The 27,696-nt window shown below is 47.4% G+C and overlaps 1 protein-coding gene across 1 annotated transcript; it reads left to right on the plus strand.

Annotated features, from left to right (window-relative positions):
- On the plus strand, positions 1-27,330 carry Dhc93ab (Dynein heavy chain at 93AB). The gene is made up of 37 exons (XM_076439211.1): positions 1-373; positions 7,916-8,155; positions 8,374-8,606; positions 8,724-8,989; positions 9,074-9,480; positions 9,597-10,024; positions 10,188-10,429; positions 10,708-10,975; positions 11,127-11,670; positions 11,767-12,084; positions 12,454-12,808; positions 13,236-13,507; positions 14,272-14,652; positions 14,727-14,875; positions 15,117-15,146; positions 15,636-15,881; positions 15,956-16,487; positions 16,586-17,150; positions 17,297-19,690; positions 19,748-20,109; positions 20,189-20,665; positions 20,888-21,152; positions 21,452-21,801; positions 21,882-22,144; positions 22,206-22,502; positions 22,571-22,740; positions 22,818-23,121; positions 23,185-23,654; positions 23,898-24,452; positions 24,548-24,848; positions 24,927-25,208; positions 25,285-25,586; positions 25,713-25,840; positions 25,918-26,132; positions 26,252-26,608; positions 26,679-26,827; positions 26,890-27,330. The coding sequence occupies exons 1-37, from the start codon at positions 163-165 to the stop codon at positions 27,182-27,184; spliced, it is 13,623 nt and encodes a 4,540-aa protein (XP_076295326.1). The 5' UTR covers positions 1-162; the 3' UTR covers positions 27,185-27,330.
- Positions 27,331-27,696: the final 366 nt, after the last annotated feature.

A 27,696-nucleotide genomic window follows, 5' to 3' on the forward strand; every position in this document is an offset into this window, starting at 1 on the left:
TATTTGTTATGTCAGTCTCAAGGTTCTGCAACAGTCTGCAATGCTTAGCAGAATTTTGCCGATGATTATACAGATTTCAGGAGATCGTGTACCGGTGGATGTTTCAGGATGCCGTTGTCGTGAGACTTTTCGCAACTGGCACCGGAGACGACAGGAAAAAGGATGTCAGATTCCGAGGGTAGCTTGGAGAGCGTCCACGACTCGGAGAAGTCGGAAACGCGGGAGGAAATCATGGTGCCGGTGCCGAATCGGCAGAATCCGAGTGGCGACAAGCTCGAGGAATTCGAGAAGTTGCTTCAATCGATGATGGAGTCCCGTTCACCCTCGCAGGAGGCGGACGAGCCTGACGAAAACGAGAGCGAAAGGAAGATAGGTGCGTCCTCGACACTTTCACTTCTGTTATCCTAACCGCGCGGCAATGCCTCGCTACTTGCCCATTCCGCGATCCTTCTCGTCTATTCCTTCATCCAGACGACTTATTCAATGGACCCATTACTTCTCCCACTTTTGTTAAACAATTTCGAACACTGTCCTCCTTCTGGTAAGACTTCTGTTCTTAACTAAGTTAATCTTAGCTAAGACTCCTTGTTGTCGATTGTGAGCCACCCGGTAGGGAATAAAGAAGTCGTCGCCAACTCTCGAGAAGACACGCGTGTAAGAAGCGGGCTCTCGTCTCGCGTGGATCCTTCGCTCAGGTTCTACAACAGGGGTGTTCGGGGGTGGGTCAGGGGATGCGCAGTTTCGCAGTGGAAACTCAGGTAACCTGTTGAGAGGGGGTGGTGGAGTGGGCGAAAATAGAGAGCTTGCTGCAGCTTAACTCGGAGAATTTCCCAGACGCTCGCCAAGGGCATTTCCAGGGAAAGTGGCTCAGCAGCCGGTTCAAGGGAGTTCGGCGAGGCGGGGAGGGCGGGGAACGAGGTTCATGGGCCAGGCGGGGGGACCCTCCCATGGGGGGCAGGAGGGTGGAAATTTCTTCCCGTGGCTTGGGGATTAAGTTACGCCGCCCGAAACGTCTCGGTGCTTTTCTCTCTCTCTCTCTCTCTCTCTCTCTCTCTTTTTTCTCTCGTCTTTTTCTTTCCCTCGGTTCCATTCTTATTCGTCCGCTTTTACGGGGCGAGTGAGCACGGGCAACCAGATGGTAACGCGAACTTTAATGATCTTTTTCGTGGCTCGGTAGACCCGGCCGGAAATTAGCGAACGCGAGAACTTGCTAGCCGGGAGCCCTTTTGCTTTTGTATTCCGTCGTCGTCGCCGTCGTCGTCGCGAGATCCCTGGCGAGGAAAGAGGGAAAAAAAGATTTTTCGAACTGTTCTGGGAGCTCGTTTGCATTCGTCCTTGTCCTCCAGCGCTTCTTTACCCCAGCCCTTGCACGCCTATTCTTAGCAGATACTTGGGAAACCTTGTTGAGATACCTGAAAGAAGATTTTTTTCGAGATCCGCAATGGATCCGTTCGTTTTCTCGATCTTGTTAATCGAGGTACGTGTCTGAGGGCTTCTGGGAGGGTGGGCTGAAGATTCACCGTGTTAGGGGGTGGAAATTATTCCACGAAAGGCCAACGGCGATGCGGCTCGCTGCCCACGCACGTGGAATTAACGATCGTCGCTAGGATCGAAGCGTTGACCTTTGGTGATCCAGTGGAATGAGTCGGGCTTGGTCAGACGGCTCTGTGATAGTTGCTGATATGCGTTGGACATTCGAAGTAGCGACATAATTAGCCCAGTGAGAAGTACTACTATTATAATAATTACTAGAGTGAGAATCTTTATGCAAGTTTTTTCAGGAATTCCATAGATCGCTCCAACGAGCATTTCTATGGTATCCAAAGCACGCTGAACGAATACCGAACAAATGGAACAGGTTATTTGCCCCAGAGGGAAATATCCAGATCTTGAACCTCGAACATTTCCTCTTGCCTTAGAATACCACAACATCCAGTGTAATAATCACACAAAGGAAAATTCGAGGCAATTTCCAACTCGATCAGATATTTCCATAAAAAACGAATTCTGAGTGGCTTATTCGGCAAGATGGCTCTCCCACAATGCGTCGAGACCCCCAAGACGCTTATCGACGTGTTTACGGTTATTTCTTGGCCACGGGGCCGTACATTTGTGGATAAGAATCGGGCAAACTATACTGCTCGGTTATTAGTGATTCAGGAGGGCAAACGCGGTATCGCCGAAACTTCGAAACTACGGAAAGATCACGATAGTAAATCATCCGCGGTGAAGTCGTCGGCTGAAAGATGACCGGACATTTATTTGTGGTCCTGTTGGCACAGAAAATGATCCGAGAAATAAATAATCAGGGAATGTCATCGAGCCATCGTTTAACGTTAGAACGTGCAAAGAAGATTCTTGGATTCATTTTAGATAATTTTTGCCGATTTAGTCGAGTCTCATCCTCCAATTCGATACTGCTGAGTCCCGTTTTGGGACCAATGTGCACCGTTGCACGTTCCGTTCGATATTCCCGCGGTGCAGCGGCGGTAACCGCTTTAATTACGATGCATCGAGGAGATTTAGGGCGGCGTGTAACGACACCGAGCGACCGCAGCTGTTGCCAAATTCGCGTCGTCGTCGGCTCGCGGCTTCTACCCGATCCGACCCGCCACGACCCGCCCTAAATTCGACCGTGAATTTCCCGTAGAACCGAAACGCCGCTGTCCCGCGCGACGTCGGCCAAATTAAACTCATAAAATGTCCGGAACCGACGCGACCTCGCATTAGAGACAGCTCTGAGGGCCTCGAACGCGTTCTCCGGTATTATATGACGCCATACGCTTGTAAACCCTGCGAGCTCCCGTTAGTATAAGGGCTGAAACTGGTCCGAGTGCTGGGAACAGCGTGAAAGACAAATTAGAAGCTGTCGAACAAACGAGAATTCACTATTGTCCACCATTCGAGGAGATTATTCTTTATGTTCTTCATGCGAGTTATTCTCGTAAAAATTCTTATTTTACATAAAGACCTCAACTTCAACCACCGACATGTTTGCACGCAATTCCTGAAACTCAGCTTGTAACACCACTGAAAAATGACTCCAGTATAATTTTCACGAGCTATAGGATTCAAATGGTGAACCACCTACCACTCAGTGAGGGTTGTTACCAAGAATGATCGCGCGGAGATCAACGAAGTTTCAATTACACGCGCCTAAGCGGTGATGAATTTGATGGTCCGCGAAGGTGTCAGGCCAGTAACCGTGATTAAAATAATAAATTGTAGGGACGGGTTGAAATTAGCGCCGGCACAGGGGTACACACCCCCGCAGTTTCTGCTTTTCGCGCCGCAAAGCACGGATACTCTGAATTATAAATGCCTCTGAGGGCGTTGCCTTCCGCCGCGGCGGTGCTTGTAAGGAAACTCTCGCCGAAGGGAGGACACAGAATTTCGCTGAAACTCGCTGCGTCCCTGGCGACGAGCCAATTCGATCTCATGGACTACTCGTTTTCGGAATTGTGTCGTTAGATTTACGGAAAAAGTGTTACAGTTCCCTGGCTCGCCCTTTGCGACGGCCACGATAACCACTTGATGGCATTTATTGCGAAACGGGAACGCCGAATCGTATTAGCGAAGGCCATTATCAAATGGGATTTGGAGAGGGAAAGTGTACTAGTTCGGGGACAGATTGGAATGCGAGATTACGGCGAATTATTTCGATAGTTCGGGTCCTGATAATAGAAACCTCTGTTAATATTCCGTGTACTATGAACTTTGCGTCTAGTTGGAGTAACTATTCTTGGAGATATTGCTGTTGTAGATGGAGGTAGTTAGGACAAAAATGAATTGGTGCAATTTAAAGTAGCAAGTACAGTCAAACCTGTTTTTGTGCGGTCTTTTTTTATGCGATTCTTTTTTGTGCGATTTGTTTTGCGCGATTTTTTTGTGAAATTTTTTTTGTGCAGTTTTTTATTATGTGTTATATATGTATATGAGTATCGAGATTCTGTTCGCCATATGTCGGAATCTCAACGATGTCGGCATCACTTTTTTTCTATCAGTGTGTATGTACATATTACATCAGCCATTTTCATACTTATTGCATCAGGCAATTTAATTAGGCATGCTCAATGTTCATATTGATATCTCGGATATCTCGGAAGACGTTGTCGTTATCAAAAAAGTGTTCCTATAAAATTTGTTTGGTATGACGGGCTACATTACGTAGTATTAATTTTTTTCTTGTGGGTGCAGTGGTGGAGGACATTTCGAGGTCACCTTGATTTTTTTAAATGGAATGTTTGCTTTGACATATTTTCTAAGTGAGACTTTTTTTATGCGGTCCCTCTCCACCGCACAAAAACAGGTTTGACTGTAGATTAAAAGAATTTAGAAGGTCAAGAATAAAGGAAAATTGCAGTTCTACGAGTACCGGGATATTTTATCGCCTCCGGGCAAAAGATTCTGTGTCTCACCTAGCCACGTGCTTCCACCCCCATCAATCCAGCCATTTTTAAAGGTTGCGTCTTATTAGCAGCCCCCTCGACGTTTTCCAAGTGGAGTGTCAATACACAATACCCGGATTATCATAATATCGTTCCTCGGGCCGCCACGTATGCGCGTACATGCTCGCAGAGTGACATCTTGCCACCCCTAGCTCTCGCGACGAGAGCTTTAAGCCTCCCCTTCAGGAAACTTTCCTGGATCCTGCCAGATGCGTTGCCGTTTCTCGCGAACGCCTCCCGCCGGCACTCGATTAGGGTCGAGTTCATGGAGACTGTTCCACTTTTATTTGTCCTCGGCCCACCTCGATCCACCGGATGGCCGTCTGTCGCGACGAACGCTTCTGGATTACGTGAAAACATAGTAATTTCCACGGGGGAATGCATTCGGGGACCTCTTTACTTTTACACACTCTCGAGGGTCCTGGCAACTTTCGAAAATATTGAAGCTTTTACGTTGATGGCCCGTTCTACTTCGAACACAATATTCTCCTCTTTTAGGGACTCTACTTTTTGCTGAGATAAAACAGACAAAGATGTTTCCGATGTGTCTGTATCCATTCTAAAATTGATATTCCACTCTCCGAGGCAGTTTAGCCGAAATTTCTGCAGCCGGCAGCTTAAAATACGATCTGTAGAAACTTCGAGAACCATCAATTTCCAGAAAAACCCACCCTCTCTGGTAGAATCGACTCAGCAAAATTGAATACGGGGTCCCCACGCGTGAGGTCAGGTTTCATAATCATCGCGGTATAATTTCACAGTAGACTCGTTCCCCCCGTAAAATCGGAAAACAGTGCGAGAAAACGTGGGCGGAACTATTGAACGGCGGGCGTGTCGAGGGACGAACGTTCAGGGAAGCGTGCGTGAAAAATGACACCGGGTTCGAACGGTCCCTAAATAAGAAATCAGTGGGACGATGGGTACGTTAGCTTCTGGAAGTCGAGGAAGCTGCGACGGTCATCAATTCCCACAAGGAAAAGAGAGGCCAAGTTTTGTTTCACGATCGTCCTTCTCGCGATAAAGAAACACGGAAGACAAATGGCAAGTGGGACAAATTTCGGCGGAGGGTAGATAACGTCCGAAATCATTATCCTTGGTCCGTGCAAATTGTTTGGCGATACTAGGACGAGAATCCTGCGTGTCGCTTTCTCCGACTCGACGATTTCGATTTGGGGAACCGGGAACGAAAAGTGATTAATGAAGTTTGACCAGCGAGGGCTGGATCCGCTAGCCAACCATGAATTGATTAAGGCTGTTGCGTCGCGAAGCAATCGGGAAGATTTATACGCTGCTTGTCTTGTAGCAGATGTCCGCCATCATTGGCCGTTAAATGGTCAAGGATCTTTCAGGACCTCCCAGGAAGGTTTTAATAAAAATTTAACATTTTTTTCTAATTTTCCGAACCCAATACTCTAAACAGCTTCCATCTAATTGTAAGTACCATTTTGGCACATAAGAAAATAACTTCGTGTTCTACAATGAAAGAACAATTTGTCTGAGGATACGTACTGAAGTGTGAACTACCAAGAGGTTCAATTATGTCGGCACAAGCCTAACACATGGACGCGGCAGACGCAACGGCAGAAATTCGCGTTCTCGGCGTGGATGCGTCGGATCTCGGCCCGCGTCGATCCAATTTGCGCGATAAGTATCCAGCAGGAGGAAAATTCGAGGGGGCAAGGGGGCTAGTGGATGTAATTTGAAGCGGCGAGTACGAGGGTGCTCGTGTTCCTTTCGCCTCCTTTCCATTCTCTTCCCTTTTTCCCTAATTCGACGCAGCGCGAGCAGCCGCTGCGGAATGAAAAGCGCCTCTTTGTGCGTCGCGTGCACACGCGGCCGCTTTTCTAAAGCCGGCCGTGTGTGCTCGAGCACTGGAAAATCTCGAGCCTTTTTGGGAAACGGCTAATCTGTCGACGGAATCGGATCGGCGCACTCGAACCGAGCAAAGTTGCCCGCGGGCACCGGGCACCAGATGGTCAGCCCTGCCGTTCCCTTTTCCACCGGGCTTTTTTCTGGTCTCTTTTATTTTCTGATGAATTAAATGACTGTCAATCAGAATTTCATCAACACATGCCTTGTATCTCATCAAACATTTTTAACAAATTAGAATGGATGTATAGACTGTAACTTGGAAGTCAGGGCGATGATAATGACGAACACAAACCGACGAAGTGTTACTTTGATCGTTTAGCGTTCTGTACATATTGCGTGCCATTGTGCGTTATGGGGGTTCTATGCCACCCTCTAGTCCTCGCTCTTAATCTCCGAGGTCCAAACAATGGTCCTAATGATCGAAAAACGTCGCGGGCCATTCCCGCCTGGCTGAAATCCAAGGGTAAACAGCTGCACCAACGAAAGGGAGCCTTCCTATTTTTACGTCAGCGTGGTTTCCACACCGTTTTTACGGCCGATCGATCGACCTGATCGGGGTTAGCTGCACACCCTGGTAAACGATCATGGGACCACGGGTTTTCCAGCGATCGCGCTTTCGTGCATTGTGCACGCGGCGAACAATCGGCGACATCGTCGAACGAAAGTCTGCTTGTGTTGAACGGGTCGAACGGTTCTAGCGATCCGCTATTGTGCAAGCTGTTAATCCCTTGCACTCTGATCATTTTTTACTGTGTATGCTTCTGGTATAAAAATATTTGTAGTGTTCGTAGATTATGGAAGAAAAGTAGGAGGAATACTTTGTTGCTTTGTAATTGTTGACTTAGAAACTTGTACGGGTACAATATATTCTTTCATACACTCTGTACTATATGGTTTTAGCATCCAAGGAAACTTAATTTCCAAGAAAATTAGAGAATGTAAAAGTTGAAGGGTCAAACTCACAACCCTTTCGCTATCAACGACTTCTAGCATTCACAAGAGAGGCGAACAGCAAGGTATACTCACCTCAAAGAATTCCTGCGGGTCTCCAAGGCATCGTCGGAGCCCGTTGCACTTTAATTACCATTTCCAGGGATAAGATCGACCGTTTGACATTTGCAGACAGTCGGTGTGTACACTCGCGTGTCGATCGGCTCGAAAGAAGACAGAGGAGTCGTTGTCGGCAGCGAAACACCGACTAATATCGTCGGTCGGTCGCGGAAGAGTAAAATGGTACCTGCCAGTACGCGGGAGGCGGGATCGCGTGCAATGTCAGTTGCTCGGATATATTCCGTGCGTCCCGCGACAATAGGGAGCCAACGAGCAGGCCCACCTCAAAGACACGATCGGCCAATGTAACGTCGGGTTCAGTCGGTGCCTGGTCTCTTGACCTGCTTGCTCGACGGCCACCATTGGCAATTTTTCGCCGTTTATAACCACCCACAACCCATTCCGCCCACCTCTGTCTCTTCTTTCCTGTATTTCCTGCGCTGAAATATGAGTCGAGTTTCATATCGCGAGCCTTGCCAGCTCGCTCGATTCCAAGGAACCGAGTCCTCGCGTTAACCACCTTCGTGTTCTGCCGTTCCCTGCAGAAATGGCTGCCCCGGATGGCCCAACGGACTTCCGGTTGGAGTACATCGGGGCTTTCGTGCAAAAGTCGCTGAAACTGAAGCCGGAAAAATGGGGCAGACTCCTGCTCACCGAGGAGTACCGAAACGCCGTGATGGACTTCCTGGATAATCCGTTGCCCGCGGCGGTTTTCGTTGTCCTGACGCCCAACGCGCAACTTGTCGCCTCCTCCTCGTTCCCCATACCCTGCCAGAGGACCAAGGGTGAGTCCTGAATTTTCTCGGAATTTTTCTAGACGAGTTTTGGTCGCTGCAGAAGAAAAATATAGTGTATTATTTGGATCTAACAGTCGAGATTCTACAGTGCAAGCTTTTTAAAAAAATGATCTCAACCTTAGAAATGAGAATTATATGACACAGCCAGTGAAGAAGAAGGGTCTCTGCTCTGTACCTGGTTACTGATTACTCGAAATTGCACGCAGGTATCTACGCGGTGAAGATCAAGCAGATACCGCTACCACGGGAAAAGGAGGCTTGCTCGTCGATGTTGATCCTCGGCGATCTATCCTCCCGTATCGTGGATCAGCTAGCTACTCTGGTCGACAACGTGTTCGCTCCTCTTCTGAGGAAGCCGGAGAACCACAAGGATTTGCCTGATGTGGCAGTCCAGGACATCTGCAGACACGTTCATGCTCTACGAGGCACCCTGTACCAAGTAATAAAAATTCGAAAAAGATCCTGTGATACCGACTGTAGATTTAAATTCTAGAGGTTGATCTGGAACCGATTGGTACCCATTAGATTTCTAAAGGGTCGACCTTTACTGTCACAGGTGAAAGGACAGGTGAATGGTAGGACGGTCCTCCCAATGCCAGCGGGAATGGAGATGGTGACCGAGGTGGAGAAGATGGTCCGAGCAGAAGGGCCTCAGGCGGTCGATCTCTACTTGAAGAGTGCGATCGAGGGTGTTGTGATAAAGTGGGCCTATTTGGTGAACGACGTTGTTACTCAGGAATCGGGCGCGGCCTTCGAAAATAACCAGAATCCTACTCCTGACGTTGAGCTGGAGTACTGGTCCGCTAGATTAGCGAATTTGAGGTAGATTGGGTCCAGAGGTGTTCGAATATTATTGCAAGGTGAATGTATCTCATTTTCTTCAATTGTTATATACCACGTTCCCAGATACATTTATGACCAGTTGCAAGAGGACCGAGTGAAGAAGATGGCGAGCATCCTGGAGCTTACCGAGAGTGCATACTACCCCTGTTTCCGCACACTGTTTGAGAACGTGGTGTCCTCGATGGCAGAAGCAAAAGAGATCTCCCTGTACTTGTCTCCTCTGTCCAGGTGTTTCAAGGCGGTCGAGGAGGTCGATTTCTCGGAGGCCAAACCATTAATGGCCACCCTGATACACACGGTCGGATTAGCTTGGTCCAAGTCCAGCCACTATCAGAGCTCGTCCAAGGTGATCATCATGTTCCGGCAGATTTGCAACCTGTTGATACAGGAGGCTCGTCGATTCCTCGACCCGTCGTCTATCTTCCAGAGCGACGTAGATGAGGCGTTGCAGCGCGTTCAGATATCGAGAGGTGGGCTAACGACAATTCGACGATCACCTCGACTATAAAATCAGTTTCTCCCGAACCTTGAAAACGAATAAAATCAACAGACGATTGGTCTAAACGATATTTAAACGGTTCCGCAGGGGTTCTTGAAGAGTTCCGATGTCAGTTCGAGCTAAGGAAAGACATGCCAGCGATGAAACCGCATGCTCCGCCCTGGACTTTTAATTGTAGTGCAGTGTTTGGACGTTTGGATGCATTTTTAAAGCGACTGGCTGATATAGAGTTGCTGTTTAATACTGTTATGGAGTTCTCCAAGCTAGAGAAGATAGAAATCGGTGGAATACTAGGTCGATCCCTCAGCAGTAGGATCATCAATGTTTACAAGGAGTTTCAGCAACTCTTCGTCTCGTTTACTGTGAGAGCCAGCGATGCTTTGGAACCTGATGATGAATCCTTTGCTATTGACTGTCAGAAATTTAATGAAGCCATCAACGATTTGGACAGCAAGCTCGCTGCCATTCTGTGTCAAGCTTTTGATGATTGTGGAAATTTGGAAAGCGTTTTCAAGGTATTAGGCCAGTGCAAAAGTTCGTGTCCGATTCTTTGTTGTATTTTGATACGAAATCGGGTTCGAACTTTTGCACGTTCGGCTACTCTCCGTTAGTAATTGATCGAGATTACAGAAGTTAATTCCAGGTGGTTGATTCTTTCTTGTAACCTCATCCTTCCAGCTGATAAACATCGCCGGCTCCGTGCTCGACAGGCCAGTGATAAGCAAGCAATTCACGGACCGCTACACCAGGATTTTAGATCTGCTAAATGTCGAGCTGACGGTAGTCGAAGTGCTGTTCAATCGCGGCACCAGAGGCGCGCTAATTAATCTTCCGCCGCTGGCGGCGGCTCTCACGTTCACCAGCATGCTGCGGCAACGCATTGACCTGCCAGTTCAATCTTTCAAGGCTATTCAACACCCGTGAGTGACTCCCACTGAGATTCAGGACCTGTAAGAAGCACGACGGGGTGTGGAGATCGCTTTTGAAGTGACATTAAGGGTACAAAGTCGCGGCACACACTTGCGAATTCGAAGCTTGCTCAACTCGAGACTTACTTTTCTCATTTTTAGGACGTTCGTTGGTACTACTCCCTGCAAATCTCAAAATTAGAATACTGTTCCAAAAGCAATTTCATCATGCTAGAACTATTCCTGCCGGCACTCCCGATTCTCTAAACTAATCAAACTCTCTTCTTCAGTATGGTAACAAGCGAGGAGGGCCAGAGCATAGAGCGTCGCTACGAGAGACTAATCAGGATCTTCAGCGAGAAGGAGGACGATCTCTTCACAGAATGGGCCCAAACGGTGCCAGAAACCGTGGACATCGGCCTAAATCGCAACATCCTAACTCGCGAGAAGGACTCAACGCTCCTCCTAAACTTCGACCAAGAGCTCCTCGCAGTCCTCAAAGAAGTAAACTATCTGAAGCAGATGTCTCGTACGGACATCCCCGACGAGGCAGTAAAGGTTCGTCCAAAAAGATTGTTCTCGGATGGACCAAGTTGATAGTTTTACATTTATTCAATAAACAAACAGTTTACATGATATTTTGTACGAATTTTCCTCAAAGTTCAAATTCAACAAAAATTGTAGAAATGATGCGGGATCGTCGTTGCAGGTATCGGAGGACGTGGAGACGTTCCGGAAGTTCCGTACATTGTTGGGCGCGACTGTGAATTCGTATAATAATATTCGGAAGACTACCACGCGGGTAGAGTTCCATCTGATCGAGAACGAGATCACGAGGATCGATTCGCTGGTGTCCCGCGGTGAGAACGAGCTGTGCTGGCGGTCCGCGGGAGTTCTGGAGTACATCGTGGAGCTTGGCGAGCTGGTGGAGGGCCTCTGGAGGCGGATCAAGTCCGCTCAGACGAACGTCGGCAAGATCAAAGCGATCCTAGAGCCCTGGACCAGGACGCCGTTGATCGAGAGGAAGGACCGGCGCAAGGACGCTTTATTGTCGTTCGAAGAGCAGCCGGAGAAAGTATCGAGACTGTACGGAGTGATTGAGAAAGCCGCCGAACAGATCCACTCGTTGGTGAAAGAGAACAGGACGCTTTTCCAAGTCTGCGACGAGATCGAGGAGCCATGGCGCAGATACGTCGAGTACGTCGACGACATTGTTGTGGAATCCCTTCGGAGGGCTTTGGGCTGCTCGTTAGGTTTCTATCATTGCCTCTCTCTGTCTTTCTCTCTCTCGTTGATCGACGACGGCCTTCCTGCTTCGTCTACGAAGCTTCTTTTTCTATGTTCGTTAGGGTACTTGGTCGAGAACATGGATTCCGTCGGAGAAGGAGAGCCTTTGCTCGAAGCGAAACTCGAGCTCAGGGAGCCTGATCTTTATTATGTCCCTTCACTGGAGCCCGACGATCCCGACGGACTCGATCAATTGATCCTCCGTTTGCTGGACGATATCATTGGAATGGCTGCACTGCTGCCGAGATTGAAGGAAGACTCTCCCGGCTATGGACAGGAGCTGGAGGATGACCCAGACATCAAAGGGATGAAGAACGAAATTTTGAATAAAGTCAGCACTGCTGTCGAGGACGCTACCGAGTTCTGCAGCAACTTCGAAGGTCATTAGTCTTTACTTTGCTCGAACTGAGAAGTTCTGACACGGTGCTATCGCTGGGCAGTCGATATTTATGCAAACATATATTTTTGTAGAATAATTTGTAGAAATTGTGAACGCAGACAAAATTTGTTCTGTCTACTGAAGGTCCGATTAGATTGAAAAGAAGCTCATTGTACGTTTAAATGGTGATTTTATCAAGTCTAATCAACCGATAGAGAATATTGTAAATGATTGATGAGATGAAGGAGTTAAAGATCTAGCAATGTCCAATCGAGGATCGTGGAAAACGGTCGTCTACCGTTAATCACGGATCCGTTGCCGGCGTTTACCATTCGATCCCCGGTGATCCTTCGTCGTTTTCTTTTATCAGGGTACGCCTATCTCTGGTTGGACGACAGGGACATGGTGATGCAACAGTTCCTCGAATATAGCCGACAATTGACGATAGAGGAAATGGAGATGGTGGCCGTCCAGGATCCCAAGGGGCCGGCGCGGTCGCCGCCGAAAATGGAGCAATTCCGCGAGCAAATCGACCTTTACGAGGGCCTCTATCTCGAGATCGAGGAAATGGAAGCGTCGAAAGTGTTTTGCGGCTGGTTCAGGGTAGACCTGAGACCCTTTAGACAGTCGGTGCTGAACATGGTCTGCAAATGGTCAAGCATGTTCAAGAGACATCTGGTCGATCGTGTCACCAGCAGCCTCTCGGATTTGGGGTCGTTCATCAGGTGTTTCCCCTACGACACTAAAAATACACTTCCTGATAGATTTATGCATCTCCATCAAACTGTCGAGAAACTAATTAAAATACAACAGCTTTTCTAGTCACTTTTTCTAATACAACATCTGCAGAAAAAGAAAGAAATTCTATTACATTTAAATTCTTTGCTCTGGAGAAAATTTTTGCGGTTCTGTTTCTTTTCTAAGGAGAGGTACTCTACGTCCAAAATTTCTGCAGCTTCCAAAGAGATTTTGGAAAATGCTAAGGAGGTAAAAGGCGTTTAACTATAACCCTCGACGGAATGCGAAACAATTTCGGTTCTCAGCAGAACCCTCCCCGTGCTTGACGCAATACGATGTTTGATTCGCCGCTATGGTTATTTCAGATTATCACGCGACGAACGAGAGACAATAATAAGAATATGAAATCCTTAGGAGAGCAGACGAGGGTCTGCTCCAGCCAATCCAGCCGGGTGACTATATCGGCCTAGTCAGCGTGATGGGCTATCTTCTGCAAGTGAAAGAGAGACAGCCGACCACCGACGAGATGTTCCAGCCGCTCGAGGAGACGATCGAGCTGCTCAAATTTTACGACCAGGACATCCCGGAGGAGGTGAATGTCCTTTTGCAGGAGCTGCCGGAACAGTGGGCCAACACAAAAAAGCTCGCCCTCATGATGAAGCAGCAAGTGGCCCCGTTGCAGGCTGGTACGCTCGTAAATCTCGGGAAATTTCCCTTAACACCTTGCCATCCGAATCGATTGCCTTCTGTTTCTGTATGCTCAAAGTTTCACGATATTTTTTAACCGACTTCGAAAAAAGAGGAGGTTACTCAATTCAATCTGTATGTGCCTTCTTTTTCGCTTTTTTTTCTATGTATGTTCACCGATTACGCCGAGATGGATGGACCAATCGGGACGAAACCTTCTGCATTTCGTAGGGTATGTCTCCCGATTGGTCCCTTGAAAACAAATTTGAATTTTTTCATTCTTTGCGGTTTTTATTGCAAATAACCAATTAGACTGAAAAACCATCCTACGGTGTTCTACAAATTCTGCTCGTTCCACTAAAAAGTGTGAAATAAAAAAAATTTTCGGAGGCGGCGCAAAATTGAAAATTTTCCAAATGACAGATGTTGCTGATTATGATTTCATTGGAATATGGTGAACTTGGAAATCAGTAGGTGGGTAGAGAAGATACATTAATATGTGAAAGCATGTAGAAGAATTTAAGGATTTTCGTAATTTCTAGTGTCGAAAATTTACAATTTTGCGCCGTCTCCGAAAAGATTGTCGTCTGTATATTCACATAAATTAAATGGAAATTATTTCATACTTTTTAGTGCGTTTTTTCGAAGTCGGTTTAATGTTTTTTTATAAAATTTTTTTTCCATTACGTATCTGATACGGAGCAATCAAAATTAGCTTGATTGGTTCACTTGAATGTCGACTGTAGATCTATATGCATAACAGGCGAAGTGTCCAGGATCAGAGGACGAATCGCCGCATTCGATACAACTATAACACACTACCGCGAGGCGTTTCGTCGTTATACCTTCTTCAAATACGAATGCCGTAACCCTTACGAGCTCCTGGACGAGGGCCACAGGGAGATCTTGATGTTGGAGACGCAGATGAAGGACATACAAGAGTCTGCATCACTGTTCGAAGTGATTGTACCAGAGTTTAAAGTCCTGAGACAATGTAGAAAAGAGCTGCGGATGCTCAAGCAGCTCTGGGACTACGTGAACATAGTGCGGAGCAGCATAGAGGGATGGAAGACGACGCCATGGAGGAAGATCGACGTGGAGAACATGGATATTGAGTGCAAGAAGTTTGCCAAGGAGATTAGGGGTAAGTAGTTAACTGCACATTTGCATCATCGAGGAATTCTTTGAAGTTCTGATATTTCAAATTGACTTTACTAGCTTTGGATAAGGAGATGAGGCTGTGGGATACTTACGTGTCACTAGAGGCAACAGTAAAGAACATGTTAACTTCCCTAAGGGCTGTCGGAGAGCTCCAGAACCCTGCCATTCGAGAAAGGCACTGGAGACAGCTGATGAACAGTACTAAGGTACCGGCGAGGTTCGAGGGACGGTTCAGAAACGCGAAGAGAATGATTCGGGAGTACAGATACATATGAAGTTTGTAATATTTTTGTACGAACGATTTTTGTATTTTTGTATTAGAGAGGTAACTCTGTGTGAACGGTTCGGAGATTAGGTGCGTGTGTAGGGAAACGGGTGACGATTTTGTATTGACGGGAATACTAGATGTTAGTTGCACAAGCTGTATATACGCTATCGGTGTTGCAGAAGCTGGGCGACATGACTCCAGAAATGACCGTAAGTCCACTGTAAATACGCGCACGATTACGATTTTTATTGTTCGACTGTTCATTGATTATTGTTGTGCATGCTTTATACGCATCATTCATCTGGCATCGTTAGTTCAAGACTTGTATATATTTTGATTAATAAATTGGTTCTGCGATGAACACGATCATTTCATCACCCACCTGCTTCATCCTCACACTTCATTCTAAAAATATTTTCTGTCTCATCACTAGATTTCGGGTCCTTATGCAAATAAAACCTAATTGCTACTTTTACAGATGTTTCTACCATTCACTGTGTGCACTACCATCTCAAATGCCATTACCACAAAGCAACAGAACAGTCACGTATTTTTAATTAAATTACACCCCCAAACCTAAATCCCCCTAGTTACGAGTTAATTTTGTTTACGAATAAATATTTTTTATGAAATACTACGAATCTTGTAATTGCCATGGAACATCAGAGGACACGCTGAACAGCGATCACTGCGTTTAGGTTCGATTCGTGATGGACGAATCAACTACCCTGGCAGACCTGTTGGAGCTGAACCTCCACGACTGCGAGGAGGAGGTGAAGAACATCGTGGACAAGGCCGTAAAAGAGATGTCAATGGAACGATACATGCGAGAGCTAAACGTCACATGGTCCAAAATGGAGTTCGAAAAAGAAACCCATACTAGAACCGGTGCCACCTTGATCAGAGCAAGCGAGGAGCTAATCGAAACCCTTGAAGAGAACCAAGTACTCGAAGAACCCTCAATCTTTCGTTTAAAACCACTCAACAGAACACAATCTAAAATTACAATCTATTCCAGGTCCAACTGCAAAATCTCATCACCTCAAAATTCATCGCTCACTTCCTAGGGGAGGTCTCCAGCTGGCAGAAGAAGCTCAGCATCGCAGATCAAGTGACCACAGTCTGGTTCGAAGTTCAAAGAACTTGGATGCATCTAGAGAGCATTTTTACTTCCTCTGAGGACATTCGGAGACAACTGCCAGTCGATGCAGAGAGGTTCGACAGGATAGACAAAGAGTTCAAGCTGATGACAGAAGAAATGGCGAAAACGCCTAATGTGGTGGAGGCTACTAATAGAGAGGGCCTAGCAGCAGCTTTAGATATCCTGCAGAAGGAGCTGGTACTTTGCGAGAAGGCTCTGGCAGAGTATTTGGAAACGAAGCGTCTGGCTTTCCCTAGGTTCTATTTTGTTTCGTCTAGTGACTTGTTGGACATTCTGTCCAACGGGAACCAGCCAGAAGTGGTGGCCAAGCATCTGACAAAATTGTTTGATTCCATGGCTCGATTGAAATTCGATGATTCGGCTGATAAGCTGCCCAGCCGGGTACTGGGTAAGTTAATTCAGGAACAGGAGAATTTTTAAATGATTGGTTTAGCTATGAATTATATGTAGATTTCTGGTAGATAACGTGTTTGTTCCCGTGCAAAGGTATGTTCGCTAAAGACGGCGAGTATGTGGATTTCGCGAATTGCGAAATGACGTGCGAAGGGGCGGTAGAGGCATGGTTAAATGGCCTCCAGAGAGCTATGAGGGTGACCATAAGACACTACTTCAGCGAGGCAGTGGTCGCATACGAGGAGAAACCGCGAGAACAATGGCTGTTCGATTATCCAGCTCAGGTGTCGCTCTGCGGCACGCAAATCTGGTGGACCACCGAGGTGAACATCGCGTTTTCCAGACTAGAAGAGGGCTACGACAACTCGCTGAAAGACTACTTGAAGAAACAGATATCGCAGCTGAGCATTCTAATCACGCTGCTGATCGGAGAGCTGACGAAACAGGAGAGACAGAAGGTGATGACGATCTGTACGATCGACGTGCATTCTAGAGACGTCGTCGCGAAGCTGGTCCAGTCGAAGGTGGAGACCTCGCAGGCCTTCCAATGGCAGAGCCAACTGCGACACCGATGGGACGAGAAGGAGAAGGATTGCTTCGCTAATATTTGCGACGCCCAGTTCAAATACTCGCACGAGTACCTGGGAAACACTCCCAGGTTAGCGTCATAAGCTCTGGCACATTGGGATCATTTGTCGAAGGCTTCTATAGAAATAGTTTTCTATTGCTGTAGGGCATTGTTGTACTTTTATTTTCTCTCTGCGGATCTTTATGCAAAATTGAAGTTCCCCCTTTCTCCCTCAGGTTGGTCATAACGCCCCTGACAGATAGATGCTACATCACCCTAACGCAATCCCTCCACCTAATCATGGGCGGGGGTCCAGCAGGTCCCGCGGGCACCGGAAAGACTGAGACCACAAAAGACTTGGGCAGAGCATTGGGCATAATGGTCTACGTGTTCAACTGTTCCGAGCAAATGGACTACAAGTCCTGCGGCAACATCTACAAGGGTCTAGCACAAACGGGAGCATGGGGATGCTTCGACGAGTTCAACAGAATCACCGTAGAAGTCCTATCAGTAGTAGCAGTCCAAGTAAAATCGATCCAGGATGCAATCAGGGACAAAAAAGAGAAGTTCAATTTTATGGGAGAGATGATTAGCCTGGAACCTACCGTAGGCATTTTTATCACTATGAATCCTGGCTATGCTGGTCGCACGGAGCTTCCAGAGAATTTGAAAGCCTTGTTCAGACCTTGCGCTATGGTGGTACCCGATTTCGAGTTGATCTGCGAGATCATGCTCGTGGCAGAGGGTTTCCAGGATGCTAGGGTCCTTGCCAGGAAGTTCATCACGTTGTATACTCTGTGCAAGGAGCTTCTGTCAAAACAGGATCACTATGATTGGGGTTTAAGAGCTATAAAATCCGTGCTCGTGGTCGCAGGGAGCTTGAAAAGGGGAGATCCTGGCAGACCTGAAGAAGAGGTGCTGATGAGAGCTTTGAGGGACTTCAACATACCCAAAGTGGTGTCCGACGATCTACCTGTGTTCATGGGATTGATAGCAGACTTGTTCCCAGCATTAGATGTCCCAAGAAAAAGGGACGCAGAATTTGAGAAGATGGTGAAGCAAGCTGCAGCTGACCTGCAACTTCAGCCAGAGGATGGGTTTATTTTGAAAGTTGTACAACTCGAAGAATTACTTGAAGTGAGACATTCGGTGTTCATCGTTGGAATCGCTGGTTCTGGCAAGACCCAGGTCTGGAAAACCCTTTTCAGGACCTACCAGAACATGAAAAGAAAGCCTGTGTACAACGATCTAAATCCAAAAGCTGTTACCAATGATGAACTCTTCGGAATCATCAATCCTGCGACCAGGGAGTGGAAGGATGGTTTGTTCTCCGTGATCATGAGAGAGCAGGCGAATTTAGGAGGCGAGAATCCTAAATGGATCGTCTTGGATGGCGACATAGATCCCATGTGGATCGAGTCTCTGAACACCGTCATGGACGATAACAAGGTTCTGACTCTAGCTAGCAACGAGAGGATTGCTCTGACGCCTGTGATGAGATTGCTTTTCGAGATCTCGAATTTAAGGACCGCTACCCCGGCCACGGTGTCTCGAGCTGGGATCCTGTATATTAATCCTCAGGATCTAGGTTGGAACCCTTATGTTACCAGCTGGGTAGAGAAGAGGACATCGCCGATAGAGAAGTCGAATCTGGTGATGCTATTTGATAAGTATATCCCTCCTTGCTTGGATACTTTGAGGATCAGGTTCAAGAAGATCACGCCTATCGCTGACATGGCGCACGTGGAGATGCTGTGCCATTTGTTGCATTGTTTGCTGAAGCCTGAGCTGACTGGCACTGATTTTTTAAAGGAGCATTATGAACTCTACTTTGTGTTTGCTGCGGTTTGGGCTTTCGGATCCTCCATGTTCCAGGATCAAACTGTTGACTACAGAGTGGAGTTCAGTAAATGGTGGGTGAACGAGTTCAAGCAGGTCAGGTTCCCCCAACAGGGCACCGTTTTCGATTACTATATCGACGCTGAGACGAAGAGCTTCACTCTCTGGACTGAACGTTTGCCTAAGTTCGAGTTGGACGCCGAAATGCCACTGCAAGCAGTTCTGGTTTACACATCAGAGTGCATCAGGATCAAGTATTTCTTAGATTTGCTGATGGTGGAGAAACACCCAGTGATGTTAGTAGGCACTGCTGGCTGTGGGAAGACGGTGCTGGTTGCTGAGAAGCTACTGCATTTGGCTGAGAACTATGCAGTATCCAATGTACCTTTCAATTTTTATACTACTTCTGAGATGCTGCAGAAAATCCTGGAGAAGTCGCTGGAGAAGAAAGCTGGCAGGAATTATGGTCCACCTGGGAATAAGACTCTAGTGTATTTTATAGACGATATGAACATGCCTGAGGTGGATGCTTATGGGACTGTCCAACCACATACTCTGATTAGGCAGCATTTGGATTATGGTCATTGGTATGACAGGACCAAGCTGACGCTAAAGGATATTCATAATTGCCAATATATCAGTTGTATGAACCCTACCGCAGGATCTTTCACGATCAACCCTAGGTTACAGAGACACTTCTCCGTGTTTGCTGTTAGTTTCCCGAATGCTGATTCATTGACCACGATCTATGCCTCCATTTTGTCGCAGCATCTATCCAACATCGAGCACAGGTACCTATCATCATTTATGGACTGCGGCTTTTATACCCTTACGTGATGATATTTTAGGTTCCCTCACGCAGTCACCGAACTATGCAACAACATAGTGCAAGCCTCCATTCAATTGCATCACCGCTGCGCTCAGATGTTCCTTCCAACAGCAGTGAAGTTCCACTACATCTTCAATCTCAGGGATCTATCGAATTGTTTCCAGGGATTACTATTCAGCGGCAATGAATGTCTACCATCTTCTTTAGATCTAATTAGGCTCTGGCTTCACGAGACTCAGCGCGTTTATGGTGACAAATTAACCGACGAGAAAGATATCGAAAGTTTCACAAAGTTACAGTTGGACATCCTGAAGAAGAACGTGGAAGAGATCGACGAGGGATCTGTACTAGAGAAACCGAACATCTACTGCCACTTTGCAGGTCATTTTACCATCCCCTATTGTCTCTCTTAATCTGTGTATTTGTTATTGCATCCTAATCCAAGAATCATTGTCTGCAGGCGGAGTCGGCGAACCTAAATACATGCCAGTGAAGGACTGGGCGACACTACATCGATTGCTATCGGAGGCAATGGTCAGCTACAATGATCTAGTAGCTGCCATGAATCTAGTGCTCTTCGAGGACGCGATGATGCACGTCTGTCGCATAAACAGGATCCTGGAATCTCCCAGAGGCAGCGCTCTTCTAGTCGGTGTAGGAGGATCTGGCAAACAGAGTCTGTCTCGACTGGCAGCGTTCATAAGCACGTTGGAGGTCTTCCAAATTCAACTGAAGAAGGGTTATGGAATCACTGATCTCAAGCTGGAGCTCGCTGTTCTTTATAACAAGGCTGGCTTAAAAAACGTGGGCCTGGTGTTCTTGATGACTGACGCGCAAGTGCCGAACGAACAGTTCCTCGTACTGATCAACGACATGCTAGCCTCTGGCGAGGTGCCCGATCTTTTTGCCGAGGATGAAGTGGAGAATATCATTGCAGGTTCGCTGCTTAGCAATATTATTGCGGATTTTTATGCAGAATAAAGTTTTGGTGATTCTGCTCCTGGTAGCGATTTGATTAGCGAGGGTGTTATACCAAATCGGTTTCCATCCCACTTCCTTGATCGTCCTCGTGGAAACCAGGCTCTAGCCAGCGTTCAATGTATCCAACAACCCTCTACGGTAAACGATCAAGTGTAAAACTCATTCTAAACGTCCACAGGCGTCCGCAACGAGGTGAAAGGTGCCGGGATGCTAGACACCCGCGAGAACTGTTGGAAGTTCTTCATCGACCGGGTGCGCAGGCAGCTTCGAATAGTTCTCTGCTTCTCCCCGGTGGGATCCACTTTAAGGGTTCGCTCGAGGAAATTCCCGGCCATAATAAATTGCACGGCGATAAACTGGTTTCACGAATGGCCGCAAGAAGCTTTGATGTCTGTGTCGAAGAGGTTCCTGCAGGAGTTAGCCGAACTTCCCGAGAGTTATAGGTATTCCGACGCGTTCTGATGGCAAGGGAAACGCGAACTGTATCTTCGGCGAATGGAAATGATTGTTGAGCCGGACTTTGGAGAATTACGCGTGTTTCGGACAGAGTCTGAGAACAGTCTAAATGCACTTCAATCGAATCATTATCGGATACTCTAACTGAAACTATCCTTAACTTTGCCGGACCAATTGTGGTAATGGCTGAGGTCTTTCGCTTACAATTCTGATGAATAACAGAGCAGGATCGATCACTAGAATTGATTAGTTTACTATCTAACACGAAATTAATTTCCTGATGCAGGGACTCGGCAGCAAAGTTCATGGCACACGCCCACACAAGTGTCAACGCAGCCAGTCGCCACTACCTAGCCAGCGAGCGTCGCTACAACTACACAACTCCAAAATCCTTCCTCGAACAGATCAGTCTGTACACTCGTTTACTGAAAACGAAGTCCAGCGAGCTTCGAGCTCGAGTTGCCAGGTTGGAGAACGGTTTGGAGAAGCTTAGGTCCACTGCTGTGCAAGTGGACAAACTAAAGGAGAAGTTGGCAGTGCAAGAAGTGGAATTGCAACAGAAGAACGAAGCTGCCGATACGTTGATCGCGATCGTTGGCGTGGAGACTGACAAAGTGCAGAAGGAGAAGGCTATAGGTACTCCACAACCTGCCCTCTGGGTAATCCGCGTCTATCTAAAATTCCATTGACGTAATTGAACTTCTACTTGTATACAGCTGATGAGGAGGAATCGAAGGTGGGAATAATCGCGGAAGAAGTGTCCAAAAAACAAAAGGACTGCGAGGCGGACCTGTTGAAAGCGGAGCCAGCTCTGCTAGCGGCCCAGGAAGCTCTGAACACGCTGAATAAAGCAAACCTAACCGAATTAAAATCGTTCGGCTCGCCTCCAGGTGCTGTGACCAACGTGACAGCAGCTGTGATGGTCCTGCTGGCTCCAGCAGGCAAAGTGCCCAAAGACCGCAGCTGGAAGGCTGCCAAGGTAAAATGAGGTCAATGAAAGACGATACAAGGTTACCGGAAACATTCTTCCACCCTTCTAGATCGTGATGGCGAAGGTCGACACGTTCCTGGACTCCCTAATCAATTACGATAAGGAGAACATCCATCCCGAAGTGATAAAGGCCATTCAACCATACCTGAAGGACTCCGAGTTTGAACCTGAGTTTATCCGGTCGAAATCAGCAGCGGCGGCAGGTCTCTGTGCCTGGGTCATCAACATCATCAAGTTCTACGAGGTATTCTGCGACGTCGAGCCTAAACGGAAGGCCCTGGCGCATGCGAATGCTGAACTGGCTGCTGCTCAAGACAAGCTAGGCGTGATCAAGCGAAAAGTTGTTGTATGTAAACATTTTTTAAGTGAAAAAAATATTGTTCCAATAGCCTGAACATTATTTGTCGGTTGCAGTCTCTCGAGGAGCAATTGGCGAAGTTGACAGCAGACTTCGAGCAAGCCACAGCTGAGAAACTGAAGTGTCAGCAGGAGGCTGACGCTACCAATGCAACTATTGCACTCGCCAACAGGCTGGTAGGTGGTTTAGCCTCGGAGAACGTGCGCTGGGCGGACTCTGTTGCAAAGTAAGTTGCAAGAAGTTCAACAACTCTTTCAAAGTTGAATTGGAAAGTCAACTGAAAAGTTAAACGATTCGTTCAAGTTTCATGCAGCAAGCGTCAACGCTGCCAGGTGACGTGCTGCTGGTGACAGCGTTCATATCGTATGTCGGCTGCTTCACGAAGCAGTTCCGTCTAGATCTACAGCAGAAGCAATGGCTACCATTCCTAAGAGCCATCGAGCCCTCGGTTCCCATCACAGAAGGTCTGGACCCGCTATCTTTACTGACAGACGACACTCAGATTGCCAAATGGAACAACGAGGGTCTACCAAACGATAGGATGTCTACAGAGAACGCAACCATTCTGACAAACTCGGATCGTTGGCCCTTGATGATCGATCCTCAGGTAGACGCATCACTCTAGGTACAGTCTTCGCATAATTGCTTCTGACACTATCAACTTTCTCAGCTCCAAGGCATTAAATGGATCAAACAGAAATACGGAGAGGAACTAAGGGTCATCAGGCTTGGACAGAAGGGTTGTCTGGATGTCATCGAACAGTCGTTGGCGTCAGGATCGACCGTACTAATCGAGAACATCGGGGAAACGGTGGATCCGGTGCTGGATCCTCTGCTGGGCAGGAACTTGATTAAGAAGGGTCGCGCGATTAAGATCGGCGACAAGGAAGTCGAGTACAACCCGCTGTTCAGGTTGATGTTGCACACGAAGCTGGCTAATCCGCATTACAAGCCCGAGATGCAGGCGCAAACTACTCTGATCAATTTCACGGTGACGAGGGACGGCCTTGAGGACCAACTTCTGGCGGAAGTGGTGAAGGCCGAGAGACCGGACCTTGAAGAGCTGAAGGCAGAGCTCACCAGACAGCAGAATGACTTCAAAATCACGTTAAATAGCTTGGAAGACTCGCTGCTGTCGAGGTGCGGGTTGAAGGAGATATTCTTGATCTTTATTATGTAATAAAGAAGGCTCCTGTCATATTAATTGATAGAAATTATTAATGAAAAAATGTGAAACTGAGGATTTGATCGGCTATTGTAGGTTTAGTGTTAGCAACGACAAACCTTGTCAGAGGCGGCAAGAGCTTTCTCGGTTACCCGATATTTCCCGTGCATTCGCTATCTGTGATCGTTTCCCAATGACGAGCTGACAATCGTCCGTAGACTTTCATCGGCTGGGAGCAACGTGTTAGGGGACACGTCACTAGTGGAGAATCTCGAGACGACGAAGAGGACCGCGGCGGAAATCGAGTCGAAGGTGACGGAAGCCCGCGGGACCAGTAAAGAGATCGACGCTGCTCGAGAATTGTATCGACCAGCGGCAGCCAGAGCTTCTTTGCTCTATTTTATCTTGAACGATCTAAACACGATCAACCCAATCTATCAGTTCTCGCTGAAGGCCTTCAGCGTCGTCTTCCAGAACGCAATCTCGAAGGCGGACCCGGCGCCGGACGTGTCCGGCAGAGTGAAGAATCTGATCGAGTGTATCACCTATTCGGTGTTCATGTACACGAGCAGGGGTCTGTTCGAGTGCGACAAGCTGATTTTTGCCTCGCAGATGGCCTTTCAGATATTGCTAGCGAGGAACGAGGTGACTGCTGGCGAGCTGGATTTTCTTCTACGGTTCCCCATCACGCCCCATGTGACTTCGCCCGTTGACTTTCTCACTAACACCAGCTGGGGAGGAATCAGGAGTCTCGCTAGTCGAGAAGAGTTTCGGTGAGCTGAGTCCACTGCTTCAAGAATTTTTCTCGTTTCAACATTTCACGTGCAGCAATCTAATAATGTCCTTCTGGTATCGTTTTTCTGCATAGCAATTTAGACAGGGACATAGAGAGTTCAGCAAAACGTTGGAAGAAGCTAGTAGAATGCGAGTGCCCTGAACGAGAAAAGTTTCCTCAGGAGTGGAAGAACAAGACAACGATCCAGCGTCTGTGCATGCTGAGGGCTCTACGACCTGATAGGATGACATATGCAATTGCAACGTTCATCGAGGAAAAACTGGGTCCTAGATATATCGAAGGGAGAACAGTCGAATTCGCGAAATCGTTCGAGGAGACCGGTCCATCAACCCCGATTTTCTTCATCCTTTCCCCTGGAGTGAATCCTCTGAAGGTCTAAAAAGTCTTCTCACCCCACAAGATCATCCCATGATTATCCCCCAGATTTTTCTGCAGATTCATCTGGTTGCAGGACGTGGAAGACTTGGGTCGTCGTTTAGGCTACAGCCTGGACAATCAGAATTTCCACAACGTATCCTTAGGCCAGGGTCAGGAGACGGTAGCGGAGCAGGCGATGGACGAGGCAGCCAAGAACGGTCACTGGGTCGTCCTGCAGAACATTCATTTAGTCAAGAAGTGGCTGCCATTGTTGGAGAAGAAGCTGGAAATAGCTGCGGACGGTTCCCACCCCGAGTATAGGGTGTTCATGAGCGCGGAGCCGGCCAGCACGCCCGCGGGACACATCATCCCCCAAGTAAAAGCCTCTCTTTGTACTCTGACACCCTCTAACTAAGGCGAAGTAGTCGAGACGCTCAAACGAGACGAATTAGGGGATCCTGGAGTCGTCCATTAAGATCACGAACGAGCCACCGACGGGGATGCAGGCGAACCTCCACAAAGCCTTGGACAACTTCAGCCAGGAGACCCTCGAAATGTGCAGCAAGGAGGCCGAGTTCAAGGCGATCCTGTTCTCACTGTGCTATTTCCATGCGGTAGTTGCCGAACGACGAAAGTTCGGCCCGCAGGGCTGGAACAAAATCTACCCCTTTAACGTCGGGGACCTGCACATCAGTGTCAGCGTGCTCTATAATTACCTGGAGGCCTCCCCCAAGGTGCCCTGGGAGGATTTGAGGTGAGCGTTCGCGTCACACAATCTGGCTGGCGTAGTTGATCCCTAATCTCAGGGTGGACTAAAAACGAAAAATTTCATTAAAAAATATGCGCATCAAAAATAATTATTGGATTTGTATTTATTAAGGTACTTGTTTGGAGAGATCATGTACGGAGGACACATCACAGATGACTGGGACAGAAGACTCTGCGTTTCGTACCTGGAGGAATTGATGCAGCCGGATCTAGTGGACGGGGAACTTCAGTTAGCGCCAGGTGAAGCACTAGAGCGATCGATTAAGATAGCTTTCGGTTCGGATTGGGGTCGGGAAGTATCGGTTTCTTCTTTCAAGGATTTCCCGCACCCCCTAATACTGATCTCATCGGCTACCACGCGTACATCGATGAAGCGATGCCTCCGGAGTCCCCTTATCTTTATGGTCTACATCCTAACGCAGAAATAGGCTTCTTGACGATGACTGCGGAGAATCTCTTCAAAACCGTCTTCGAGATGCAGCCTCGGGATTCTGGGAGCTCTGGTGGACAAACTGTAACTCGGGAAGAGAAGGTAGCAACTATTGTAATCAGTCTGTAGCAAAGTTGTCATTCAATTGAAAGAAAGATTCTTTTTATAATTCAATTGTAATGTGGATGAGGATCAAGACAGTTAATTAAACGATCGTCCAGGTGAAGCAAATATTGGATGAAATAATGGAGAAGCTGCCAGACGAGTTCAATATGACGGAGATCATGGGCAAGGTGGAGGAAAGGACGCCGTACGTGATTGTAGCGTTCCAGGAATGCGAGAGGATGAACTATTTGACGATAGAAATCAAACGATCGCTTCGAGAGCTGGATTTAGGTTTGAAGGGTGAGCTGACCATCACGTCGGACATGGAGGACCTGGAGAACGCGTTGTTCCTGGATCAAGTGCCTCCTGTGTGGGCCCAGAGAGCTTATCCTTCTCTACTGGGCCTGGCCGGTTGGTTCGTGGACTTGTTGCTGAGGATCAGAGAGCTGGAAACCTGGTCCACGGACTTTGTCGTAAGATATACCATCGTAGATGCCGTAAATGCAATCATGCTGAGGAGCCTCACCTAGAATCTCGTTTCAGCTACCAGCATCAGTTTGGCTTGCAGGATTCTTCAACCCCCAATCCCTCCTGACAGCCATCATGCAGTCCACAGCAAGGAGACAAGAGCTACCCCTCGACAAGATGTGCCTGCAATGCGACGTGACTAAGAAGAACAAGGAAGAATTCACGTAAGCGACGAAAAAGAGAATGATTTGGTAATCTATATCTGATCAAACGTTTTCTGTGTTAGCTCGGCACCAAGAGACGGTGCATACATTCACGGAATTTTCATGGAAGGCGCCAGATGGGATGTTCAAACAGGAATCATCGTGGACTCGAAGGCAAAAGAACTGTTCCCTGCGATGCCTGTGATCAATGTCCGAGCAATCACGCAGGACAAGCAGGACCTGAGGAACATGTACGAGTGTCCTGTCTATAAGACGAGGACAAGAGGACCCACCTACGTGTGGACTTTTAACCTGAAGACCAAGGACAAGCCGGCTAAGTGGACCTTGGCTGGAGTTGCGCTTTTACTTCAAACTTAAAGTTTAATTGTTAACAAAATTCTTCTTCATTGTTCTACACTTCGGAAGTTAACTCATTGCCCTATAATGTCGTGTCAGAGTCGCGATGTTGAACAGAATTTAGTGAATATTGATATTATTCTGTTGAACTGAAATAAAATTCTATTTCTCCACATACGGCTCCACATTTTCCAATTTTATTTCTTCGATCACATATAACAAATTGCATGTTGTCATTCTTATGAATTACGGATTTTACACTGATTGCGACTGTTTTCAAGTTCACCCATAGAATAGAGAATGTTTCAGATCAATTTAAGGACATCGTTACCACATTTTCAGATACTTCAGGTTCTCAAGAAAGAAATTAGAGTTCGCTTCCTAACTCCGACCGCTCCAGGAAGTTTCGATTCCGTCCAAAGACCCGTAGCCCAATCACGAAACTGCTACCCACGTTTCCATCGAGTCTCGTGCCCGAAATTATTCCCGTCCACCACAACGACCGAATAGAATGAGTCAAACGACCGGTTCGC

This window comes from Lasioglossum baleicum, chromosome 15 (genome assembly GCF_051020765.1).
Source record: "Lasioglossum baleicum chromosome 15, iyLasBale1, whole genome shotgun sequence".
Classification (NCBI taxonomy): domain Eukaryota; kingdom Metazoa; phylum Arthropoda; class Insecta; order Hymenoptera; family Halictidae; genus Lasioglossum; species Lasioglossum baleicum.

What these genes read in the sequence shown, in the direction of transcription:
- Dhc93ab (XM_076439211.1), top strand. Translation starts at nt 163, where the DNA reads ATGTCAGATTCCGAGGGTAGCTTGGAGAGCGTCCACGACTCGGAGAAG. An exon ending in ACCCTGCCAGAGGACCAAGG is followed by an intron (nt 8,156 to 8,373) that starts GTGAGTCCTGAA and finishes AATTGCACGCAG; the next exon opens with GTATCTACGCGGTGAAGATC. An exon ending in GGCTTTGGGCTGCTCGTTAG is followed by an intron (nt 11,671 to 11,766) that starts GTTTCTATCATT and finishes TATGTTCGTTAG; the next exon opens with GGTACTTGGTCGAGAACATG.